Source organism: Nyctibius grandis, chromosome 18, assembly GCF_013368605.1.
Source record: "Nyctibius grandis isolate bNycGra1 chromosome 18, bNycGra1.pri, whole genome shotgun sequence".
Classification (NCBI taxonomy): domain Eukaryota; kingdom Metazoa; phylum Chordata; class Aves; order Nyctibiiformes; family Nyctibiidae; genus Nyctibius; species Nyctibius grandis.
The window spans coordinates 2,181,880-2,200,848 of NC_090675.1; the positions used below are offsets into that span (position 1 = coordinate 2,181,880).

At 53.9% G+C, this 18,969-nt stretch overlaps 3 protein-coding genes across 9 annotated transcripts; 2 read left to right on the forward strand and 1 right to left on the reverse strand.

Moving 5' to 3' along the window:
* The first annotated feature begins 123 nt into the window (after window positions 1-123).
* Window positions 124-2,896, forward strand: CHCHD2 (coiled-coil-helix-coiled-coil-helix domain containing 2). Its single transcript, XM_068415648.1, has 4 exons — window positions 124-284; window positions 1,061-1,307; window positions 1,881-2,043; window positions 2,569-2,896. The coding sequence occupies exons 1-4, from the start codon at window positions 235-237 to the stop codon at window positions 2,577-2,579; spliced, it is 471 nt and encodes a 156-aa protein (XP_068271749.1). The 5' UTR covers window positions 124-234; the 3' UTR covers window positions 2,580-2,896.
* Window positions 2,897-4,741: 1,845 nt separating this feature from the next.
* PHKG1 (phosphorylase kinase catalytic subunit gamma 1) lies at window positions 4,742-13,967 on the forward strand. 4 transcript variants are annotated; one of them, XM_068415360.1, is made up of 12 exons: window positions 4,742-4,909; window positions 6,620-6,678; window positions 7,319-7,452; window positions 7,742-7,917; window positions 8,234-8,288; window positions 8,868-8,933; window positions 9,137-9,300; window positions 9,899-9,989; window positions 10,957-11,110; window positions 11,201-11,326; window positions 11,925-12,215; window positions 13,625-13,967. In XM_068415360.1, the coding sequence occupies exons 3-11, from the start codon at window positions 7,370-7,372 to the stop codon at window positions 12,174-12,176; spliced, it is 1,167 nt and encodes a 388-aa protein (XP_068271461.1). In that variant the 5' UTR covers window positions 4,742-4,909; window positions 6,620-6,678; window positions 7,319-7,369; the 3' UTR covers window positions 12,177-12,215; window positions 13,625-13,967. The 4 variants fall into 4 exon arrangements, with proteins under 4 accessions (XP_068271461.1, XP_068271460.1, XP_068271462.1 ...); XM_068415359.1 differs by lacking the exon at window positions 13,625-13,967 and having other exon boundaries at window positions 11,925-12,239; XM_068415361.1 differs by lacking the exon at window positions 13,625-13,967 and having other exon boundaries at window positions 6,624-6,678; window positions 11,925-12,239.
* SUMF2 (sulfatase modifying factor 2) lies at window positions 13,015-18,567 on the reverse strand. 4 transcript variants are annotated; one of them, XM_068415365.1, is made up of 9 exons: window positions 18,452-18,567; window positions 17,933-18,089; window positions 16,421-16,535; window positions 15,736-15,780; window positions 15,375-15,525; window positions 14,800-14,855; window positions 14,304-14,388; window positions 13,594-13,759; window positions 13,015-13,243 (listed from the first exon to the last, which is right to left on the reverse strand). In XM_068415365.1, exons 1-9 carry the CDS (start codon window positions 18,522-18,524, stop codon window positions 13,138-13,140), a joined length of 954 nt encoding a protein of 317 aa, XP_068271466.1. In that variant the 5' UTR covers window positions 18,525-18,567; the 3' UTR covers window positions 13,015-13,137. The 4 variants fall into 4 exon arrangements, with proteins under 4 accessions (XP_068271466.1, XP_068271465.1, XP_068271468.1 ...); XM_068415364.1 differs by having other exon boundaries at window positions 18,434-18,567; XM_068415367.1 differs by lacking the exon at window positions 16,421-16,535 and adding an exon at window positions 16,662-16,698 and having other exon boundaries at window positions 18,434-18,567.
* Window positions 18,568-18,969: the final 402 nt, after the last annotated feature.

The window sequence follows — 18,969 nt, forward strand, 5'->3', positions numbered from 1 at the left end:
TATTTTCCCCCGCGGCACCCGCCGCCATCGCGGCCTCGAACCGCCGCTTCCCGCTCCCGGGGCGGGGCCTCGCGCTGAGGGGGCGGGGCCGGCGCAAGCCCCGCCCCCCCCGGGCACCGCCCGGCAGTGACGCAGGCGCGCACGGCGGGTGTCGGGTGACCTTCAGCGGCGGCGCGGGCCGGGTCTCTCTCCTCTTCTCTGCTCTCCGCAGCGAGCCGCGCCTCACCCGCCGCCATGCCGAGGGGCGGCCGCAGCCGCACGTCCCGCGTGGCGCCCCCCGCCAGGTACGGGCCGCCGGGCTCCTTCCCTCCTCTCCCGTCCTCCCCCGCCCCCGTGTAGGCCGCAGGCGGCAAAGGCCTTTCCGCCATTGCGCGGGTGGGTGACGCACCGCGGGGGGGGTAGGGGACATGGCGCGGGGGGTGGCCCGGCCGCTTTGAGCTCGGTTAGCGGAGCGGGGGTAGGTGCTTTGCGAGGATGGAAGTGGATCTTCGCTGCGCGGCAGGGCCCGGCCATCCGGTGCCTGAGCGTTAAGGCCCTGTTTGATCACCCCCTTTTCGGTTATATCTCATTTGCCGCAAAATAGCGCAGTCCTTTGGGGTGTGGGGGTGCGGCTGGTCCTAAAACAGCCAAAGAGGCCCATAAACCTTACCCTGTTGTGCATGAATCACTCACCAGAACATGAATCATAGAACGGTTTGGGTTGGAAGGGACCTTAAAGACCATCCAGTTCCAACCCCCTGCCACGGGCAGGGACACCTTGCACCAGACCAGGTTGCTCCAAGCCCCGTCCAACCTGGCCTTGAACACTGCCAGGGAGGGGGCAGCCACAGCTTCCCTGGGCAACCTGGGCCAGTGTCTCACCACCTTCACAGTAAAGAATTTCTTCCTAATATCTCATCTAAATCTGCCCTCTTTCAGTTTAAAAACATGGAGTTCTTGCTGTCAATGAGCAGGGTGTAACAAGGAGGAACTGCAGATGCTTGTTCCTTGCAACCAGGCGGCCTCTGCCCCATGTGAGTTTGAAGTGATTACTTGAGGTTTCTCTTTTATGTCCTTGCAGTCGGGCACCACCAATGAGAGCTGCATCACCAGCGCCTGCTGCGCGGGCGCCTGTCCCAGCAGCGGCACCGGCTTCTGCTGTGGCAGCTCCTGCACCGAAGCAGCCTGGTCTGATGGCTCAGATGGCTACAACTGCTGCTGGAGTTGCTGTAGGCTCTGCTGTAGGCCATACCATAGGTCATGCGCTTACAGGAGGATTTGGTGGAGGAAGCAGCTCTGAAGCTGCAAGGCCTGATATTACTTACCAGGTAAGAGAAAGCACAGCTGGACACCAGCTAATGAGGTGCAGTTAACTTGGGACATCAGTTATGTACAGGCTGATGTAATTGCTATAGATGTAAATACAACACAAATCATGGCTGGGAAAACTGGGGTAACTCTGGTCTCCGAGGTAACTACACCGATCACCATCAGTATCTTAGAAGTAGTTCAGAGGGATGCATGAGTGATACGTGCATGTGGTAGGGTGTTAGTGTTGTTTCATACTGTAGTACCCCTCTGATTCAGACAGGACTTCTGTGTTCCAGGTCTGATGACGGTAAGATCTATTGCCAGACCTCTTCGTGATCATTAAGATAATGCTGTTACCTTGCCCAGATGCTATGCAAGTGTTTGTAACTTGCAAAACTGTTCAGAATGTGTCATGCCCTTGCTGGAAACTATTTTGTACTTCAGCCCATGATTTGTTTTCTATTTAAAAAGCAGCACAGCACTTTGACTAAAATGCAGGGAAGAAATATCCAGCAAGCAGCCCTGGGGTGGTGCGGCTTCATGGGCTGGAGCTGTTGGAAGGGCGCTTACGGAGGTGTCTGCCATTTCAGGAGCCTCAGGCAGCTCAGCCTGCCTACCAGCAGCAGCAGCAGTCGCAGTTTGCTCCTTGCCAGTACGAAATGAAACAGTTCCTGGAGTGTGCGCAGAACCAGACTGACCTCAAGCTGTGCGAGGGCTTCAGTGAAGTGCTGAAGCAGTGCAGGTTTGCTAATGGTAAGTAGACAGCGCTACCAGGCAACTGCTGAATGAGCTAATCAGTAAAATTCTGGTGGGACTGTCCTATTTTTTTTCAATCCATCCAGTAAAAAACAGGGATTGATACAGAGCATGTGCGCTGAAGTTAGTTAAAGCCAGCTGCTGTTCTGTCTGGCTTCCTGTTTTGGTCCTGTACATGTAGCTGGAGGTGGTGGGGTGGAGAGAGTATGAATTCCTGAAGCTTTTGTGCTGGTGCGTGGACTGAAGTTGACAATCTGGGAGAGTGGTGGCAGCAGGCTTGGAGAATCGGCGTAGCATTGCCGGCCTGTAGCACGCGCCTGTTTGGCACAACTGACAAACCATCCTGACACAGGAGAAAGGAGACTGCCAAACACCGGTGTCTGAGTGGGCAGCACATCCCAGCAAATACATGAGGGGAGAGGGAACATCCTAACATACATCTGCATTACAGCAAGGAAGACTGCTTGCCATTTAGGGATTCAGAACTACTGCAATTAACTGTGATAACTTCTTACCTTTCAGGTTTAGCCTAAGCCTTCAGAACCAAGTTGCTGAAGACCATCTTCCAAGAACAGACCTATGAATGAAAAAAAAGCTTCAGTAATAAAGTCTAAAGCTGTCTGATATCTTGTTAGTTCACATATTCACACGACATGTTGTCCTCCTCATGGCTTGATTCCTGCCATAGCCGCTACAGATGTGATACAACTTACAGCAGCAAATTAATTTCGCACAAAATGGAAGAATGAACAACAAAGCAGAATGAGCTGATCTGGGTTAACCGGTTTGCTGATTGTTGTGCTGAATGTAAGTGATATGGTGCATAAATAAACTTCTCTCTCTAGAAGTACCTTGCTGTAGTGGACTTTGGAGTGGAGTCTGAAGGGTGAGCAGGCGAGAACTGATTTTGGCAGGATCCTGTCCGCTTACTAGTGTGCTGCCAGGAGTGGTGCCTGAAGGGCTGGAGCTGCAGGAGTTCAGGAGCTTAGTGGTTAGCTGTGCTTGCCAGACATCTCCTGATGCAGCTTTTGAACCCTAGAGGCAACTTCTGCTGATTAAAATGTGTCTTGATGAGGCAGGCTGTGGCTGACTCCATGCTATTCTGCATGTAGCAGATCTCAGTTCTGCTAAGAGCATCCTGTCCTACTTGTAAAAACAAACTATATTCAGATTCAAGAGATTCTGAGAAATACCTTCCCTCTGCTCAGAGAGGTAGGCTATTACCTGAGCAAGCCTATGCTGTATCAAGCAGCTGTGCACTTCCAAGGTCATACAGTCTCGCAGAGGCTCGCAGTTCCCGACAACACAAGCCGACGCTGTAGGTTTTTCTTCCTCATCTTGTGATAGGAGCCTGGGAATGAAACCCGAGAAGGTGTCCAGCTGACTGCGGGTGCTCTGGCCTTTCCACCTCCCACCTGGCTTCAGCAAGTGACAAAGCTGCTGCTGCCACGTGAAGGAAAAAAAAAATAATCGTAATTTTAGAAGTATTTATTGGTGCAAAGTGCAAGCGCTTCCTTTTCTAGCAAAGAGAGCAGCCAGCTTGTACCTAACATCCCTGGAGCCTGCAGAGTAAACACCCTCCTGCCCTTCGTGTACTCTCACAGCAGGAGTGCGGTGGGGAATAACCTTGCACCAAAAAGTGCAATTCCTGTTAAAAATACTTTCATAGCATGACCTGTTTTTCCTGAACTGTTTTTATGCTGTTGGGTATTCTGCCTGTTCCAAAAAAAGTCCTCATCTCTGATCTTGCAGTTCCTGGAAGGGAAAAGATAGAATCAGTATTCAGAATGGGGAAGGGTTATGTCAAACGGGGGGGACAAGGACACAACTCCCTTTCCTGGTGACACGAGCAGCTTTGCTTCTGCTGATCAAGCTCACGTCTCAGTTGCCAGGTGTTTCACTGTCCTGCTAAAAAGAAATAAAAACCAGTTTGGGCCAGGAACGCCTGCGCTGGGCTGGTGCAGAGTTTGCTGTGGACATCCCTAAAAAAGCTCTTCACAGATGGAGAAGAGCAGGCTGAGGGGGGATCTTATCAACACTCACAAATACCCTAGGGGTGGGTGTCAAGGGGATGGGGCCAGGCTCTTCTCAGGGGTGCCCAGTGACAGGACAAGGGGCAACGGGCACAAGCTGACACATGGGAAGTTTCATCTGAATATGAGGAAAAACTTATCTGAGGGTGCAGGAGCCCTGGCACAGGCTGCCCAGGGAGGGGGGGGAGTGCTTCTCTGGAGATAGATACTCAAAACCCACCTGGATGCGACCCTGTGCGACGTGCTCTGGGTGACCCTGCTTTGGTGGGTGTTGGACTGGATCTCCAGAGGCCCCTTCCAGCCCCAACCACTCTGTGACTCCGTGAGATGCGTTCAGACTGCGGGGCAGCCGAGCGCGGCTGGGGCAGCCGTTTGCGGCCCGCAGCGGCCTCAGCGCCGCGCAGGGAGGGCGGGAGGAGGCACCGGCCCCCCACGGCACCGCCGTGAGCAGCGGCTCCGGTTTATAGCCCCGGGGCTGGGCCCGGCCCCGCGCACCGAAGGGTTAAGGCCGGCGGTACCGCGGAAGAAGGGCCGAACCCCGCGGCTCTTCCGCTCCCCGCGGCGGCTCCTCCGCCCCGGCCCGGGGAGGGGGGTACGGGCTGCCCCGGCGGCTCTCGCCCCGCCGCGGCCCGGCATGCCCGCCCGCCCGCCCGCCGCCAGCTCGCGTTGCGCGTTATTTTTGGCTCTGAGCGAGGAGCCCTGAGCGAGGAGCCGGCGGCAGCTTCCCCGGCGCCCGGGGCCTCGTCCCAGCCCGGCCGCTGCCCTTCGCCCGCCCGAGGCCCGGGGACCGGCGGGGATCGCGGCGGCGGACCCCGGCTGCCAGCACCGAGGTGAGCCCGGCGCCAGGGACACGGTTTTTTTTGCAAGAACCCGCCTTCAGGCGACGGTGCTTTCGGGGAGGGGGGGACTCCGGAGCCGGTGGGGTTTCTCGCTGCCCCAGAGCTTGCTTTCGGTATTATTTTAAGCATTATTTTTATTTTATTCGCCAAGCACGGCGGGGCCGGTTCCCCGGGGGCTGCGGTGTCCCCTCGCCGAAGCGGGAGGTTTCGGGGTGAGCTTGGCCAGGGGCCGGGAGGGCTGGTGCGGGGCTGGGGGCCAGGCCGAGGCGGGGGTTTGGAGCGGGGGGACACTCCCGTGCTGGCCTAAAAGCTGCCTTTAGCTTGGGCTTTCCAGATTTATCTCAATAAATATTTGCACGTTATTGAATATTTACCAAGAAAAACGTTTAAACCCCCGTTTCCGAGCAGCGGGCCGGGCACGCACCGGGGGCCGATATCCAGCATTCCTCCATCCCTGCCTCAAGACATAAACCTTCCCCCCCCGACCCCCTTTATTCCCCCCCCTCGCACTCCCATGGAGCTCCTCCAACGCTGATAATAAAACCGGCTTATCCTGTTGGTGCTCTCTACCAACTGCTTTTGTAATATCAGGATGTTTTAAACAAACTCCCGGGCTCTTTCCTCCCAGACAGACCCCGGGATTCCCCCAGCATCGCTCCCCAGATGCTCCCCTGCCTCCAGCCCTTCAACGCCAACCCCCAGGACTTTGATTTTCAGCTTCAAAGCAAGTCAAAGCTGTTGGTTCTCCCCCACCTCAGAGAGGTTTTCTTTTCCCTACTCCCTGTTCCTGCCTCGCATTTATAATTTCAGCCCTGACTTGGTTCAGCATTGCTCACCATATTTCCAACAGCTAAAATTTTATGAATTAAAATCAAACTCATGGCTGTTTAGAAACGCTCCAGCCCTCGTTAGACATCCCTCCCAGCAGCCGACAGACACCTAAATCACATCATCAGTCCTTATAACCAGGTCAGGACAGATACGGATCGATAACAAGATATAAATGTACTTAGAGACGCAAACCTGCCTGGCAGTGTCCCGACAGAGTTATTCCCACCTCGGAGAGAAGGGCAAAGGAAAATGCACAACATTGCGGCTCTCCTGCCCACTGTCCCTCCCCCAGCAGCAAGCTGTCACCCCCAAAGTGACAATTTTGCTGCCCAAGCTTGTAAGAGCTGCTTTCCACACTAGCTGCTGGGTCCCTGTGTACGTTTGCGGAGCAGCTGGACCTGGGCAGTCGGGATTTCAGCACTGCAGGGCGCAGGAACAAGCTGAGAACGTTCAGTTCCCAGGGCTTGAAGGGAGACGCTGGTGAAAATTAGGGATCGGGACTACTGGTTATTTTCCCACCCCTCTATCAAAATACTGTCACACTGCTCCTCCTCCAGCAATGGCAGCACATACCGAAAAAAACAAACTCAAAAAAAAGAAAAAATAAATGGGACAAAAGCCTTTCAGGAGTTTTGGAGGCTGCTGGCAGCTGAACATGTGTGGCCGAGGAAGCTCGCTCAGCTGCTGTCCTCAGGCTGGCTCGGCCCCAGCTGACCCCGCAGCGCTGGCTGTCCCCAGGCACCCAGTCCCCACCCCGCACCCTGACCCGCCGAGCCCCCCTATGCCTCTTCACTGACCCTCGCCACCCATTTTCCTTCCTTAGTCCTTTTCCCTTCACTTTAAACACCATTTTTTCTTCCTTGTTCTCAGCCAGACCGTTCCCGACAACTTTGTCGTCTTAAAAACAATCGGGAAGAAGAAAAAAAAAGGCAAGGCAGATTTCAGGGCTTCGCAGGGGTCTTTGGGTGGTGTCGGCGTGGAGTGGTGTTTCTGGAGGCTGCTGCTGGGGACCTTTGGACCTGCCGTGCCAGCACTGCCTTGCTACCGCTTGCCTTTGCACCTGGGCGAGCTTAAGGTGCAGCTCAGTCCCCCCTGCCAGCGCTCTTCCCGTGCTGCCTTGGCAGGAGACTCAAAAAAATGAGTTAAATTGCTTTCCCAGGTGGGAGGAACCAGGAGAAGCGTGGCATAGCCCTTAGCACGTGGTGGGAGCTGGAGGACGATGCCCTGCGAGCTGGGTGCGGGTGCTCTGCAGGAAGGGACGAGGTTTTGAGGTGCTGCAACGCTTCCCAGAGCCTTGGCCCCAGCCAGGCTCCTTCGGCCCCCGGGGACAGCCAGGCTATGGGGGATCCAGTGGGATTTCTCCTGTTGTCCTCAATGGGATCTCCACGGGGTCCCAAGGGCAAAGCTTTGCTTTTCCAACCAGTGAAATATCCCCTTTGGTCTGTGGTCCAGGATCATCCTCCTCCTCCTCCAGCTTGATGTTTTCCCCTTGGGGGATCAGGACGGGGCAGGTCCCTGCTCCCACCCTGGGTGCAGCGTGCACCCATCCTTGCTCTTTTCTCCTTGCAGCCCCTCTCCACCAGCAGACGAGCCCAGAGTGCCACCAGGCAGGAGCCAGAGATGACCAAGGAAGAAGACCTACCGGACTGGAACACGTCCAAGGAGTTTTATGAAAAATATGAGCCAAAGGAGGTTTTGGGCAGGTAAAGGTTGTTTTTGGCAAACTCTGGTTTCAGCTACTCCAGTACCCGACAGGAACAGCATCCTGGGGGAATCTGATATGAACAGGGCCCGTAGCAGCACGGGGTTAAAAATAGCATGAAGCAACACTTTCCATCAGCTCAAAATCTGTCCCACCAAGACAGGGTAACGGAGCAAAACCCACTCATCCATGAAAATACCAACCAGCCTGGGTGCTGATGGCACGGCCGTGAAGCTGGGCTGGATGAGGAGGAATGGAAACCCCCATCTTGTGTGTGTTGTCCCTGGCAGGGGGGTGAGCAGCGTCGTCCGTCGGTGCATTCACAAAGCCACCCAGCAGGAGTATGCAGTGAAGATCATCGACATCACGGCGGGGAACATATCCCCCAAGGAGGTGCAGGAACTGCGAGAAGCCACTGCCAAAGAGATCGACATTCTCCAGAAAGTCTCGGGCCACCCCAACGTCAGTAAGTCAGGCTCTGAGCATCAGGGCAAAGGGGCTTTCTGCCCTGTTTATTCTTCGGGGTGTCCCCAGGGTTTTTGGGGTGAAATCCCTGGAGGGTCAGACCTCTGATGGTCCTAACGCAATGCAAGGCGCCTGCTCAGAGCATCATTTGCTCTACCTCTGTGCACATGCCACCGGTGCCCAGATCATCTCCCAGCCGAAACACTAATGAAGATCAACTCCTCATTAATTCAATTAGCAATTAGATTAGCAATTTGTCCATTAACGGACAGGAACACGCTATAGACTGTGCTCACAGCCCCCATGTTTTATTGCAGTCCAGCTGAAGGACAGCTACGAATCCAGCACCTTCTTCTTCTTGGTGTTTGACCTGTAAGTACCAGCTTGCCCATCACCCCAGTACCATCTCCCCAAGCCCATTCCCGCTCTGCAGACGGCCACCAGCTTTTTATGGCCCAAACAGGGCAAAGCAAGGGGACAACCAGCTCTTGCTTAAGGGAGAAATGAGCCTCGATTGCTGCGAGCCACCTTGTTGCAGCCTCGCCACCACCGTTCCCCCTCCGTCAGCGGCTCAGCGCTGCTCAGGTTTCCCTGTAACCTTTGGTGGGAGCCGTCTCATGCATCCCACGGGTTATTTATATGCCCAGTGGGACCAGGGCGCACATGACGCCGCGGCAGCACGATGGATGGCAGCAGAGGGGGATGGTACTGGGAGAGCCCCATCCCTGTCCCCTCCAGGCACAGCCTTCCCTCCTCTTGCCTGATGTTTTACAGCACTATAGAGGCATTTTTACCCCTTTTTGTTAATAAGTTGGCTTGTCATTTTGTGCAATGGGTGCCCTGGGGCTGTCAGGAGGCCGTGCCCCCCGGGCGATCCTCCCCAAGAGCTTGGGGCTGGTTTGCCATTGCAGCTCAACCGCTGCCTGCCTCCGTTTTTCCTCCTGCACGCAGGATGAAGAGAGGGGAGCTCTTTGACTACCTCACCGAGAAAGTCACCTTGAGCGAGAAGGAAACCAGGTAAGGCCAGATGCAGATGGCTGAAAAATCACGGTGCAAAAGCAGAGCAGGGGTTGGAAGGACGACTGCAGCCAGCGCAGCACCCCGGGCTGTGCCCCCGTGCTCAGACACAGCAGCTGAGCTCCGCGGTCCCTGTCCCCGTCCCCAGCAGCGCGGTGCTGGTGGGCGTTCGGGCTAGGAGAGGTGCTGTCACCCGTCCCCAGGAAGATCATGCGTGCGCTGCTGGAAGTGATCGAGTACCTCCACACCATCAACATCGTCCACCGGGACCTGAAGCCAGAGAACATCCTCCTGGACGACGACATGAACATTAAGCTGACGGACTTCGGCTTCTCCTGCCAGCTGCGCGAGAACGAGAAGCTCAAAGGTAGGACGGTGAGGCGGGGGCGATGCCGGGCTGGCCCGTGGCCACCCCGTTGCTGCAGTGCCCACAGCGAGTCGGTGGAGTCTGTCCAGCCCCGGCATCTCCCTGGGGCCAGTCTTGCTGCTGCAGGTGCAAATTGGTGCCTGTTGGCTTGGGGCTGCCCCCCTGCTCGCACACGAGCCTGGCTCTGCCTGCGGCGCAGCCTCCACTCCTCACTCCTTGCCTTGAAGGGTTGTTGGCCATTAGGAAAACCCCACTTCTTACACTTCTTTTTGCCTCCAGCTCACCCTCATTACCCCATCCATTTACTGCCCAACATTAAGGGTTTTTTTCCCCAACTCCTACCCTGCAAAGAGCCACGTATCCAACAATGAGCATCCCCCCCCAGCATCTCCATCACTCTCTTCGCTCCCATTTTAGCCATTATAACCCACAAAGAGAAGCCACCAGTGAGATGCACAAGTTGCAGTTACTCCCTGCGAGCACCAAAGATCCCACCTGGGATCGAGACCCCCCTCATCGACTGCTCGGGGGTGGGTGGGTGGGGATGGCACAAACCCTCCCAGGTGGCTCAGGGGGATGCTCTGCTCCACCTCTGCAGAGATCTGCGGCACCCCTGGCTACCTGGCCCCCGAGATCCTGCAGTGCTCCATGGACGATGAGCACCAAGGCTACGGGAAGGAGGTCGATATGTGAGTGAGATGCCCACCTTCCTGCCTCGCCCCCCGGGCTGCTCCCAAAACACGTGTGGTTTCATGCATAGCAGGAATTGTGCAGATGGGAACCAAATTGAGTGTTCAGAAGCAATTAAATGATGCACCAAAGCCCTCGGGGGCCACGAGGGGCTGTCCTGGTGGGCAGGGGGCTGTGGCACAGAGCTGGGGGAGAAGCAGCCTGGGGACAAGCCCATCTCCCTGCTTTGCCCCATTAGGGAGGAGGGAAAATCACACGTTCTGCTCATAAAAATAAACTCAGGGGCTGGGCTCCAAGACACAGGGCTTTTTAAACACACCCCATAGCAACACACGAACCCGAGGCAGCCCCTGAGAGAGCACCCAGCTCAGGAAAGCCCAACAGAGCCCAGCCCGAGCCCTGCAGGGACTTTGCCACCAGCTCTGGTGGCTTCAAGCTCAGGTCTGCAGCACTCAGAGCTGTAACCAACCGTTGAAGACACACAGGGGCATTTCAGCCCCTTTTCAGTTTAAATACCCCCATTAAGCCCCACACCAGGACACTTTGCTCACCACAGCCTGAGCCAAGGCAGCCCCAGAGCATCCAGCCTTGCTGGCACCACCATATCCCACCCTCCCACATCCTCTCCCTCCCCTAAAAAAACCCCAAGAAAGGCAAGCACATCCAACTCACAGCTTCCTCCTGCAGCATCCAGGAGAGCAGCTCCACATCAGCTCAGCTCTCAAACCCCTCTCCAGCAGCAGGGCAGCCCCTGCCCCTTATCACCCACCGGGGCTAATGAGCCCCAGCAGCGAGCTCAGCCACCCTCATCAGACACCACGCAGGGCAGTTTCCTCCTGGGTTTCCAGGGTGGCAAAGCCCAGTGTGTCCCAGGAGGGTGCACCGAGCCACCCTTGGGGTGCAGATCCGGCAGGGTGCCCCTGGGTTGCTGCCCGGGGCTGGAGGGTCCCGCTGGGCTGCCCACAGGTGGAGCACCGGGGTGATCATGTACACCTTGCTGGCCGGCTCGCCTCCCTTCTGGCACCGCAAGCAGATGCTGATGCTGCGGATGATCATGAATGGGGACTACCAGTTCGGCTCCCCGGAGTGGGACGACCGCTCGGACACCGTCAAGGACCTGGTAGGTGCTCAGGGATGGGAAAACCTTTGCTGGGGTGGAGGGGCTGCAGACAGCCAGGATACCCCAGGCTGATCCGGTGCCCTCCTGCAGATCTCCCGGTTCCTGATCGTGGACCCCCAGCAGCGGTACACGGCTAGCGAGGCGCTAGCCCACCCCTTCTTCCAGCAGTACGACGTGGAGGAGGTCCGGCACTTCAGCCCCTTCCGGAAATTCAAGGTGAGGTTGGGTATGGGGGTGTCCCAGCACCCCAACCCTGAGCCTGGGAGCTGCAGGAGCCGAGCAGTGGGATGGGTTTCCCAGCTGAGCTGGGAGGAACTGGGGAGTTCAATAAGGCTGATGGACCTGGGCTTTGGCAGGATGCGGCAGCCTGGGTGGGGAACCTTCTCCAAGCAGTATTTCACTTACATTCTGGTACTTCCTAAGGGCTTTTTCACAGAAGAGGATTAAATAAGAAAAGGGAAAAGCCTGCCTGCCCCGCAGATCATTAAAAAAACCCCTAAGGGGAAATTGATGAGCCCGACATCACATGGGTGCATCAAATGATGCAAAAGTTGGTAAAAGGGAGGAATCCTTTCCCTTCCCTACAGCCAGCCAGTAGGGCAGCTCACGGGTACCCGAAGCAGCATTAGGTGACACATTTAGGACTGAGCTGCAATTTTGACGTTAAGGGCACACTTGGAAAAAGCCTCACATGGGACTAAATACCTGTGCCAGGAGCCGGGCTCCCTCCCGACTCCTCCATCCACATGGGGCTGATCTGGTCCGGTTAAAGCACTGGCCATGAACTGGAGCCTCTTCCCTTCCCGTGCTGCAGGTGATCTGCCTGACCGTCCTGGCGTCGGTCCGGATTTACTACCAGTACCGGCTGGCCAAATCAGTCACCAGGGAGCTGGTGGTGCGGGACCCGTACGCCCTGAAGCCCGTCCGCAAGCTGATCGACGCCTGCGCCTTCAGGACCTACCGGCACTGGGTGAAGAAAGGGGAGGCGCAGAACAGGGCCGCCCTCTTCGAGAACACCTGCAAGGCCATTTTGCTGACCCTGGCAGCCGAGGAGGGGCTGTTCTGATCGCCGCGGCATAAACCAATGAGTTTGCTCAGAGTTAAGGCGAGTAAAATCTTTGAAAACCAACGGGTGATTTCTTTTGCTTTTCTCTTTCCTTTCTCTGGCCTCGGGTCAGGTGCAAATGCAAACCCAGCAGACGGCTGTGGTTTGCCCCTGCGGTCTGTCCCGCTGTAAGGGAAGGGTTTGGAGAAGCCGCCCCTAACAGAGCTGCAGCTCCCGCCAGGGAAGGCTCAGCCCCAGGCACAGCCCGGCACCAGAGCGGGACCCTTTTGGGGTAGTTGCAGGTGGAGCAGGGATGAGGAGTGGCTGGAGGGGTGCCCTCACCCACCCACGTGCTCAGGGTTCCTGGTCCCATCAGATTTGGTGGCAGAGCCGGTTTGGAGCCATTATGTTGGTTATAACACCTGGGAGAGGTGGGTCACGGGTGTGTGTCATCCACGCACTTAGAAATGAGCACACACGTTTTGTCACGGTTTAAGGGTCACCAAAGATGCCCCGTTTCACTTCAGGGGAGGCTGGGTGCCTGGTATGAAGCTGGGACTTCCCGAGGAGATGGGGACCGATGGGCGAGTCCCCCTTCCAGGGATGTGTCCCCATCGCTTCCCCCCAGCAGCCGCCCCTCATGGCAGCTCCGTGCTGGCGGTCACGGGGGGCTGCGGGGGGGGCTGGAGGCCAGAGCAGCTCTGCCCCGGTCCCTCACACATACACACCTCTCCACTTATTTAAAATGGACACCAAAAGGAGAGCTGTAATATCTGCTACACCAAGAAGACATGAAAGACAAACCACCCCCCCTCCCCCTCCCAACGATCATGCCCAGACACGCCAGTGCAGAAAGGAGTTTGAGCTGAAAGTATTTATTTTTATAATTTTTTTTAACTGTCTGGGTTTAATGAAAGTGACTGCCGAGGGTTACTGTTCATCTCCACAGGAGAAAATGCCTCCAGGTCCTCCCGAGTGACCTTCAGAGCTCGGGTTTGGTCCGGCCTTTCTCAGCCGTGACGGGTGGGACATCAGCAGCGCAGCGGAAGCTGAGGTTGTCCGAGGCTGAGTCTGGCGTGTTCCCCATTCTCACGGAGGAAAAGATACCAAAAATTAGGTGTCCTTCCTCGTCAACGCTCACATCATTTAATGTGGCCCTCTGTAACAGACTAGAAACATCTTCCACTGCTCTTCAATAACTTCAAGAAAAGCATTTAATTCTAAATACTTGACGGAAAATACACAATTTGAGAAGCAATTAGGAACGTATTTATAGCAGTGAATTTTTTAGCAGTATTTGCAATATATTTTCCTAACGGCTTCTCAGAAAAACTGAGTAGGAAGAGACAAACATCTTTTAAAATAAAAACCCCCTTCTTCTACAACCAAGCAAGAAGAAATGGCGGCGAAACAGTGCCTGGGCATTGCCCAGACCTACCTGGTAGTAACACGAGCTTTATGATTTGCAGACCCATCCGCGGTGTCAATCCAGGAGGCACCTCTCAGGACGCGCATCTCCTGAGCCCGCTGCCTGGCCGAGAGCCCCCCAGTCCGGTACTCCGAGGCCGTCCACTCCCAGGTGTTTCCCAGCAGGTCGTAGAGCCCTGAGACACAGGAGGTTTTGTATCAGGATTACGAGAGCACATTGGCAAGGGCTGCAAAGGCAGTTTGGTGTATGGGAGGGGGTGCAATATTCAAAGCATTACTGCAAGGGTGTGGGTTTAATGGTGAGCCTGGGAACCAGCAGCTCTTTACTGCATTGCAAACTGGCCCCTGTTTACAACTCAACCTTCAATAAATCTCTCATTTCAACGTGTCTCATCGTTTCCCACCTGCGTGAAGGCATGGCATCCACTGCCCTCAAAACAACACGCCTGGGATTTTCAGGCAAATCACACGGAAGCACAAAATAACTGACTGCTAATTAAAAGCAGGGGATGGTTTGGTGCGTTGCAGGTGCACGTCAGCCAACTTCAGTAACAACCATCAAGGCTTTTGCTGGGCTCCGTTATTCTATCAAGATGCTGACACGATCCTATGTCACGTCTGAAACCTTGCTACAATTATGGGATTTTATAATTAACATTGAATGGATATTAGGAAGCAGGTGCCATCCTCGAAACCAGGGCGGGGATGTCTGCTCCGTACCGTAGTTGTTCTGAGGAGGGAACGCTGCCACTGGCGAGACGCCGTGATAACCGTCTTCAGCCGTGTCCACCCTCGGGAACTTGCCCTGTGGGAAGAAGGATCACACCGAGCAAAGACCCGGCATGAAGTCCTGCTCTTCACAGGACTGTGTTACCCTTAAATAATGGAAAGAACTCTCCGTCCGAGAGGACATCGACCATCTAAAGTTCTCCTAAGACAACCTCCTTTTCAGACCAATTTGTGTATGAATTTTTGGTTATGTATGAATTTTTGGAAGCACTGAAATCCCGGTTCCCCAGGGAAGCTGGGCTGAGTCCGCTCCCTCTCAGGGTATTTCGGGTAACCCACTGGGAGCTGAATGTCGGTACCCTGCAGGTAAACCTGCCTTGCTTCCCAGGATCATGCAGCCTGCTCAGGCAGCCACGCACTCCATGGTTGAGTTAAACACCACCCTCAGAAGAGCTCAGCATAGATGGGATGGTTGTTAGGATCTTACCTGCCACAGATTTGTACGGTTTGGCTGAAACTTGTTTCCCCAGGGATACACCCTTCCTGCCAAAGAGGAAGGGACACCCATTACCCCTGTGTCGCTCCAGCCTCTGCATTTGCCTATTTTTAACCAGGCTTTTATGACCATCCTTTTCTGCTCAGCTCAGGACACCGAGAGGGGTTATATGAACAGGGCTCGTTGTTCTAATCCCTACAGACACTGCCACGGAGGCGAGGAGAGACGGGAATCAGCAACAGCTTCCCATTTACAAGCCATCGCTCGTGCCAGGGAGTCCCACGGTCCCCCCAGCAATCCCTGGGGATGTGTGGGGGCCGGTGGGTCACTCCTTGCCCCAAACCCAAGAAATGGTATCTTTAGCTGGCAGAAGTGCTTTGTTTAGGAAGATACGTTAAGACCGTAGATAAGCCACTATATTATTATTATTATTAATTCAACTCCCAGGCCAAAAGAGGTGGTTCAGCCTCCCAGATTAACCTCTGAAAAGATCTCTGGATGGAGGTTTAGATCTAACATTACTCAATGCCTCGGTTTACAAAAATGTCAGAGCTTGTGGTACGTACGCTCCAGTCCTCCCCTGGCAGCAAATTCCCACTCCTCCTCCGCCGGGAGCCTCTTCCCTTTCCAGGCGCAGAAAGCCTGCGCGTCGTTCCAGCTCACGTGCAGCACCGGGTAATCCAGCCTGTCCTTTATGCTGGAGCCAGGGCCTGAGGGCTGGGAAGAATTGCATTGAACAGAATTTAATTGATTTTATAAACTTCTCAATTAAAAAGGGAATAAAGGACAGAACAGACTAAGGCAGGGAACGTGCAGCAAGCAGAGATGTTATTTTTTCCCCCATTTTTAGTCAATAAGGTTCAGCACACATTAGCACGTGCACACTCCCAGCACGGAGAGGACTCACCGTGCCAGGTTTTTACTCACCTGTCGCCAAAAAGCCTTCTCGATGGGCAGCCACCAAGGGGCAGACTGGGAAAAGAGACGACACCAGATTAAAGCTGAACTGGTGACACCCCCCTGATCCCATCCTACAGCAGCGTGTGGAAAGAAGAACGCTCGTTAGTCTGTGTTAGGTTAGGTTGGACTCGATGGTCTTAAGGGTCTTTTCCAACCTAAATCATTCTGTGATTCTGGAAATGGTTAAATGCTGCAGTTTGATCTGGGTTATCAAAGGCAGTTTGATTTCCAACAGAGTAGAGGTGTCTGCTTTTCAAAGAGCAAGAAGCCCACGCTGGTTAGTTCTTCTATTTTAAGATTTAATTAGCAAAGTACTTTGAAACGCGCTTTGCTCTCTCCCAGCTCACTGAGTCCAGTCTGACAGTGTTTGGAGAGGATGTAAACAGAGGAGTGCCATAAATCAACCGAGGCTCAACCCTGCTGTTAGTTTCAAAAGCAAACCAACCCAAGACTAAGGAAAAACCAGGGAGAATGGCCAGACTCTGCACTGAGAGGTAGCTGCTACTCAGCGGAAAAGCAATACCAGCAAGGGTCTCCCCTCCTGGGGTTTTTTTAACTTAACACAGAGAGGTCAGACAGGGATGCGACCAGAAATACCATCTCCATCATCGTCATCATCACTGAAACTCATCCCCATGGGATTTAGATTTACCTCCAGTTTTTGGGTGACTTTTTTTTTCAGCTCTTCAGATACAAAATCCTCAAAGACAAAGCTCCAGCCAAACGCTTCCGCTTCTGTTTTGTATTTCTTTTCTCTGACAAACTCCCTGGCATAAACACAACATGCTCAGGCGTCTGGGTGAGAGTTCCCCAAGAGTTGCACCACCAAATACAGCAATCTGCACATGCAACAAGCTTAGAGCGAGGCAAAAACGTACACGAGCTACACACACCCCACCTGCGGAGAGTCCCGGCTCCTCCCCGGCACAGCTCCAGTTGGTTTGATGTAGATTTAACAAATAAAACAGTCTGATTTGCATCTGTTCACAGATCTCATAGTTTTCATGTCACCTATGCAGGTAAACTCACCCTGCACTCTCGTCTTCCATAAAATGTAACAATTGCACAGATCAAAAATCCCTTAAAAGGCACTAAAACCTATGGCTGCTGTTAGTTATATGTCCCCAAAATGCATTAAAAAAGCCACATACTGCTGCATAATCTCACCCTGCTTCTGTCCCATTTGTTTCCCCATTGCCAGGTTGCAGTAATTGCCATTACTGTGTGTTGCTGGGCAGTTACTGGTGCACGGAAGTGACGGCTCTTTTTAACCGACGAGGGCTCAGCCAGGCAAATAAAGGCATTTCCCCCAGTGCATTTATTAGTGCTCTGTGCTTCTAGAAAATACATGGAGGAGTGGTCCTGTATTTACAAATGGGAATTGAACCTATAGGAACCTGAAATCTGAAACAGTACAGCCCTAGTAGTAAGAAAAAGACACACACACAAAAGTGTGTTTGCAAGAAAAAAAAAAGAGGAGGAAAAGGAGGAAAGAAGAAAAAAAGAAGGAAAAAAGAACAGAAGAAAGAAGGAAAAAGAAGGAAGAAAAAGAAGAAGAAGGAGAAAAAGGAGAAAAAGAAGGAGAAAAAGAAGGAGAAAAAGAAGGAGAAAAAGAAGGAGAAAAAGAAGGAGAAAAAGAAGGAGAAAAAGGAGAGAAAGAAGAAGAGAAAGAAGAAGAGAAAGAAGAAGAGAAAGAAGAAGAGAAAGAAGAAGAGAAAGAAGAAGAGAAAGAAGAAGAGAAAGAAGAGAAAGAAGAAGAGAAAGAAGAGAAAGAAGAAGAGAAAGAAGAAGAGAAAGAAGAGAAAGAAGAGAAAGAAGGAGAAAAAGAAGAAGGAGAAAAAGAAGAAGGAGAAAAAGAAGAAGGAGAAAAAGAAGAAGGAGAAAAAGAAGAAGGAGAAAAAGAAGAAGGAGAAAAAGAAGAAAGAAAAGGAACCATGTTTGCAATCTACACTGCTAAGATGCTTCAGCCTGCGCCTGTAGAGGTGATTTATTCCTGACACACGTATTTTTTTGCTCTAATGGAAGTGCTGAGAGCATCCAAGCGTTGGTTTTCAGACCCTGGACCCAGCCCCGAAATACCCGGCACCAACACCCGCACCCTCCCCGCGGCCGCCCCAGCCAGCGCGGCCCCGCGAGCCGAGCAGCCCCAAACCTTCGCCCTCACCTGAAATCCCTGTTTGTGACGGGATATTTGTCGAGAGCAAACGGCTTCACCATCACCTCCCTGGCGGGCTCCTCTTCGTTCCCCTTCTCCAGGGAACTGGATCCCATCTGAAACGTCCCCCCCGGCAGCTGCACCATGCTCTCGTCCTTCCCAAATGCTACAAGTGGAGAAATTCAGTTTGACAACTTTCATTTTTAAACACGACCGCGCAGGACAGCGTGTGTTATCTGCCAGAAAGTCACCGTATGTACTGGAGGTAGGGCGCAATATAGTAAATTATCATCATTAGCATAGTATAGGTTGGCTTTTTATATATATATATATATATATACAAGCTTAAAATATTTTCAAGTCACGTTTTCAGCATCTCTCTTGGGAAAGGAACGGCTCCAGCCAGGTGAAACCAGCAAGGCAGCTCCTTTAAATTAATGGTTTGGAAGATGAGAAGAAAGGGAACCTATAGATTAATGGTTTGCTGCGATTAGAAGAAAGGGAACCTACAAATCCCCCCGCCCTCACCGCGCAGGGCCCGGCCGGTGCCCAGCAGCCAGCACCAGGCCAGCAGCGCCGGCCCCGGCCCCCCGGCCCCCATGGCCGCGGCGGCGGCACCTCCGGGCCGGCAACCGGGAACCGCCGGGCGCTGACCCAGAAGCGCTGCGGGCTCGGGAAGTGGTTCCGGGCCCGCCCCACGCGTGGGCAGGGCCACGGGGTGAGCGGGGAGGCGGGTGGTACGAAAAGGGCCTTTCCCAGCGCCGCCGTTACGGGTAAAGGCCTCCGCGCATGAACTGCCTCCTGCCAGGGGGCCGGCGACAAAACCATCCCCCCTCATGAAGCATTTAGGTGTTTCACATGCAAAAGAGGTTTTTGGGGTTTGTTTTGTTTTCTTTTCTTTTTTTATAGTCATTCAGGCACCCGGGACTACGGGTCGGTTAATGTAACAAAGCACAATCATCTAAGGCTGCAGCAGCCCCTCTGCTACCAGACGGTTTAGTAAAAGCAAGTCTCAAAGCAGGCCAACTCTGTGTAACCTTCAGACA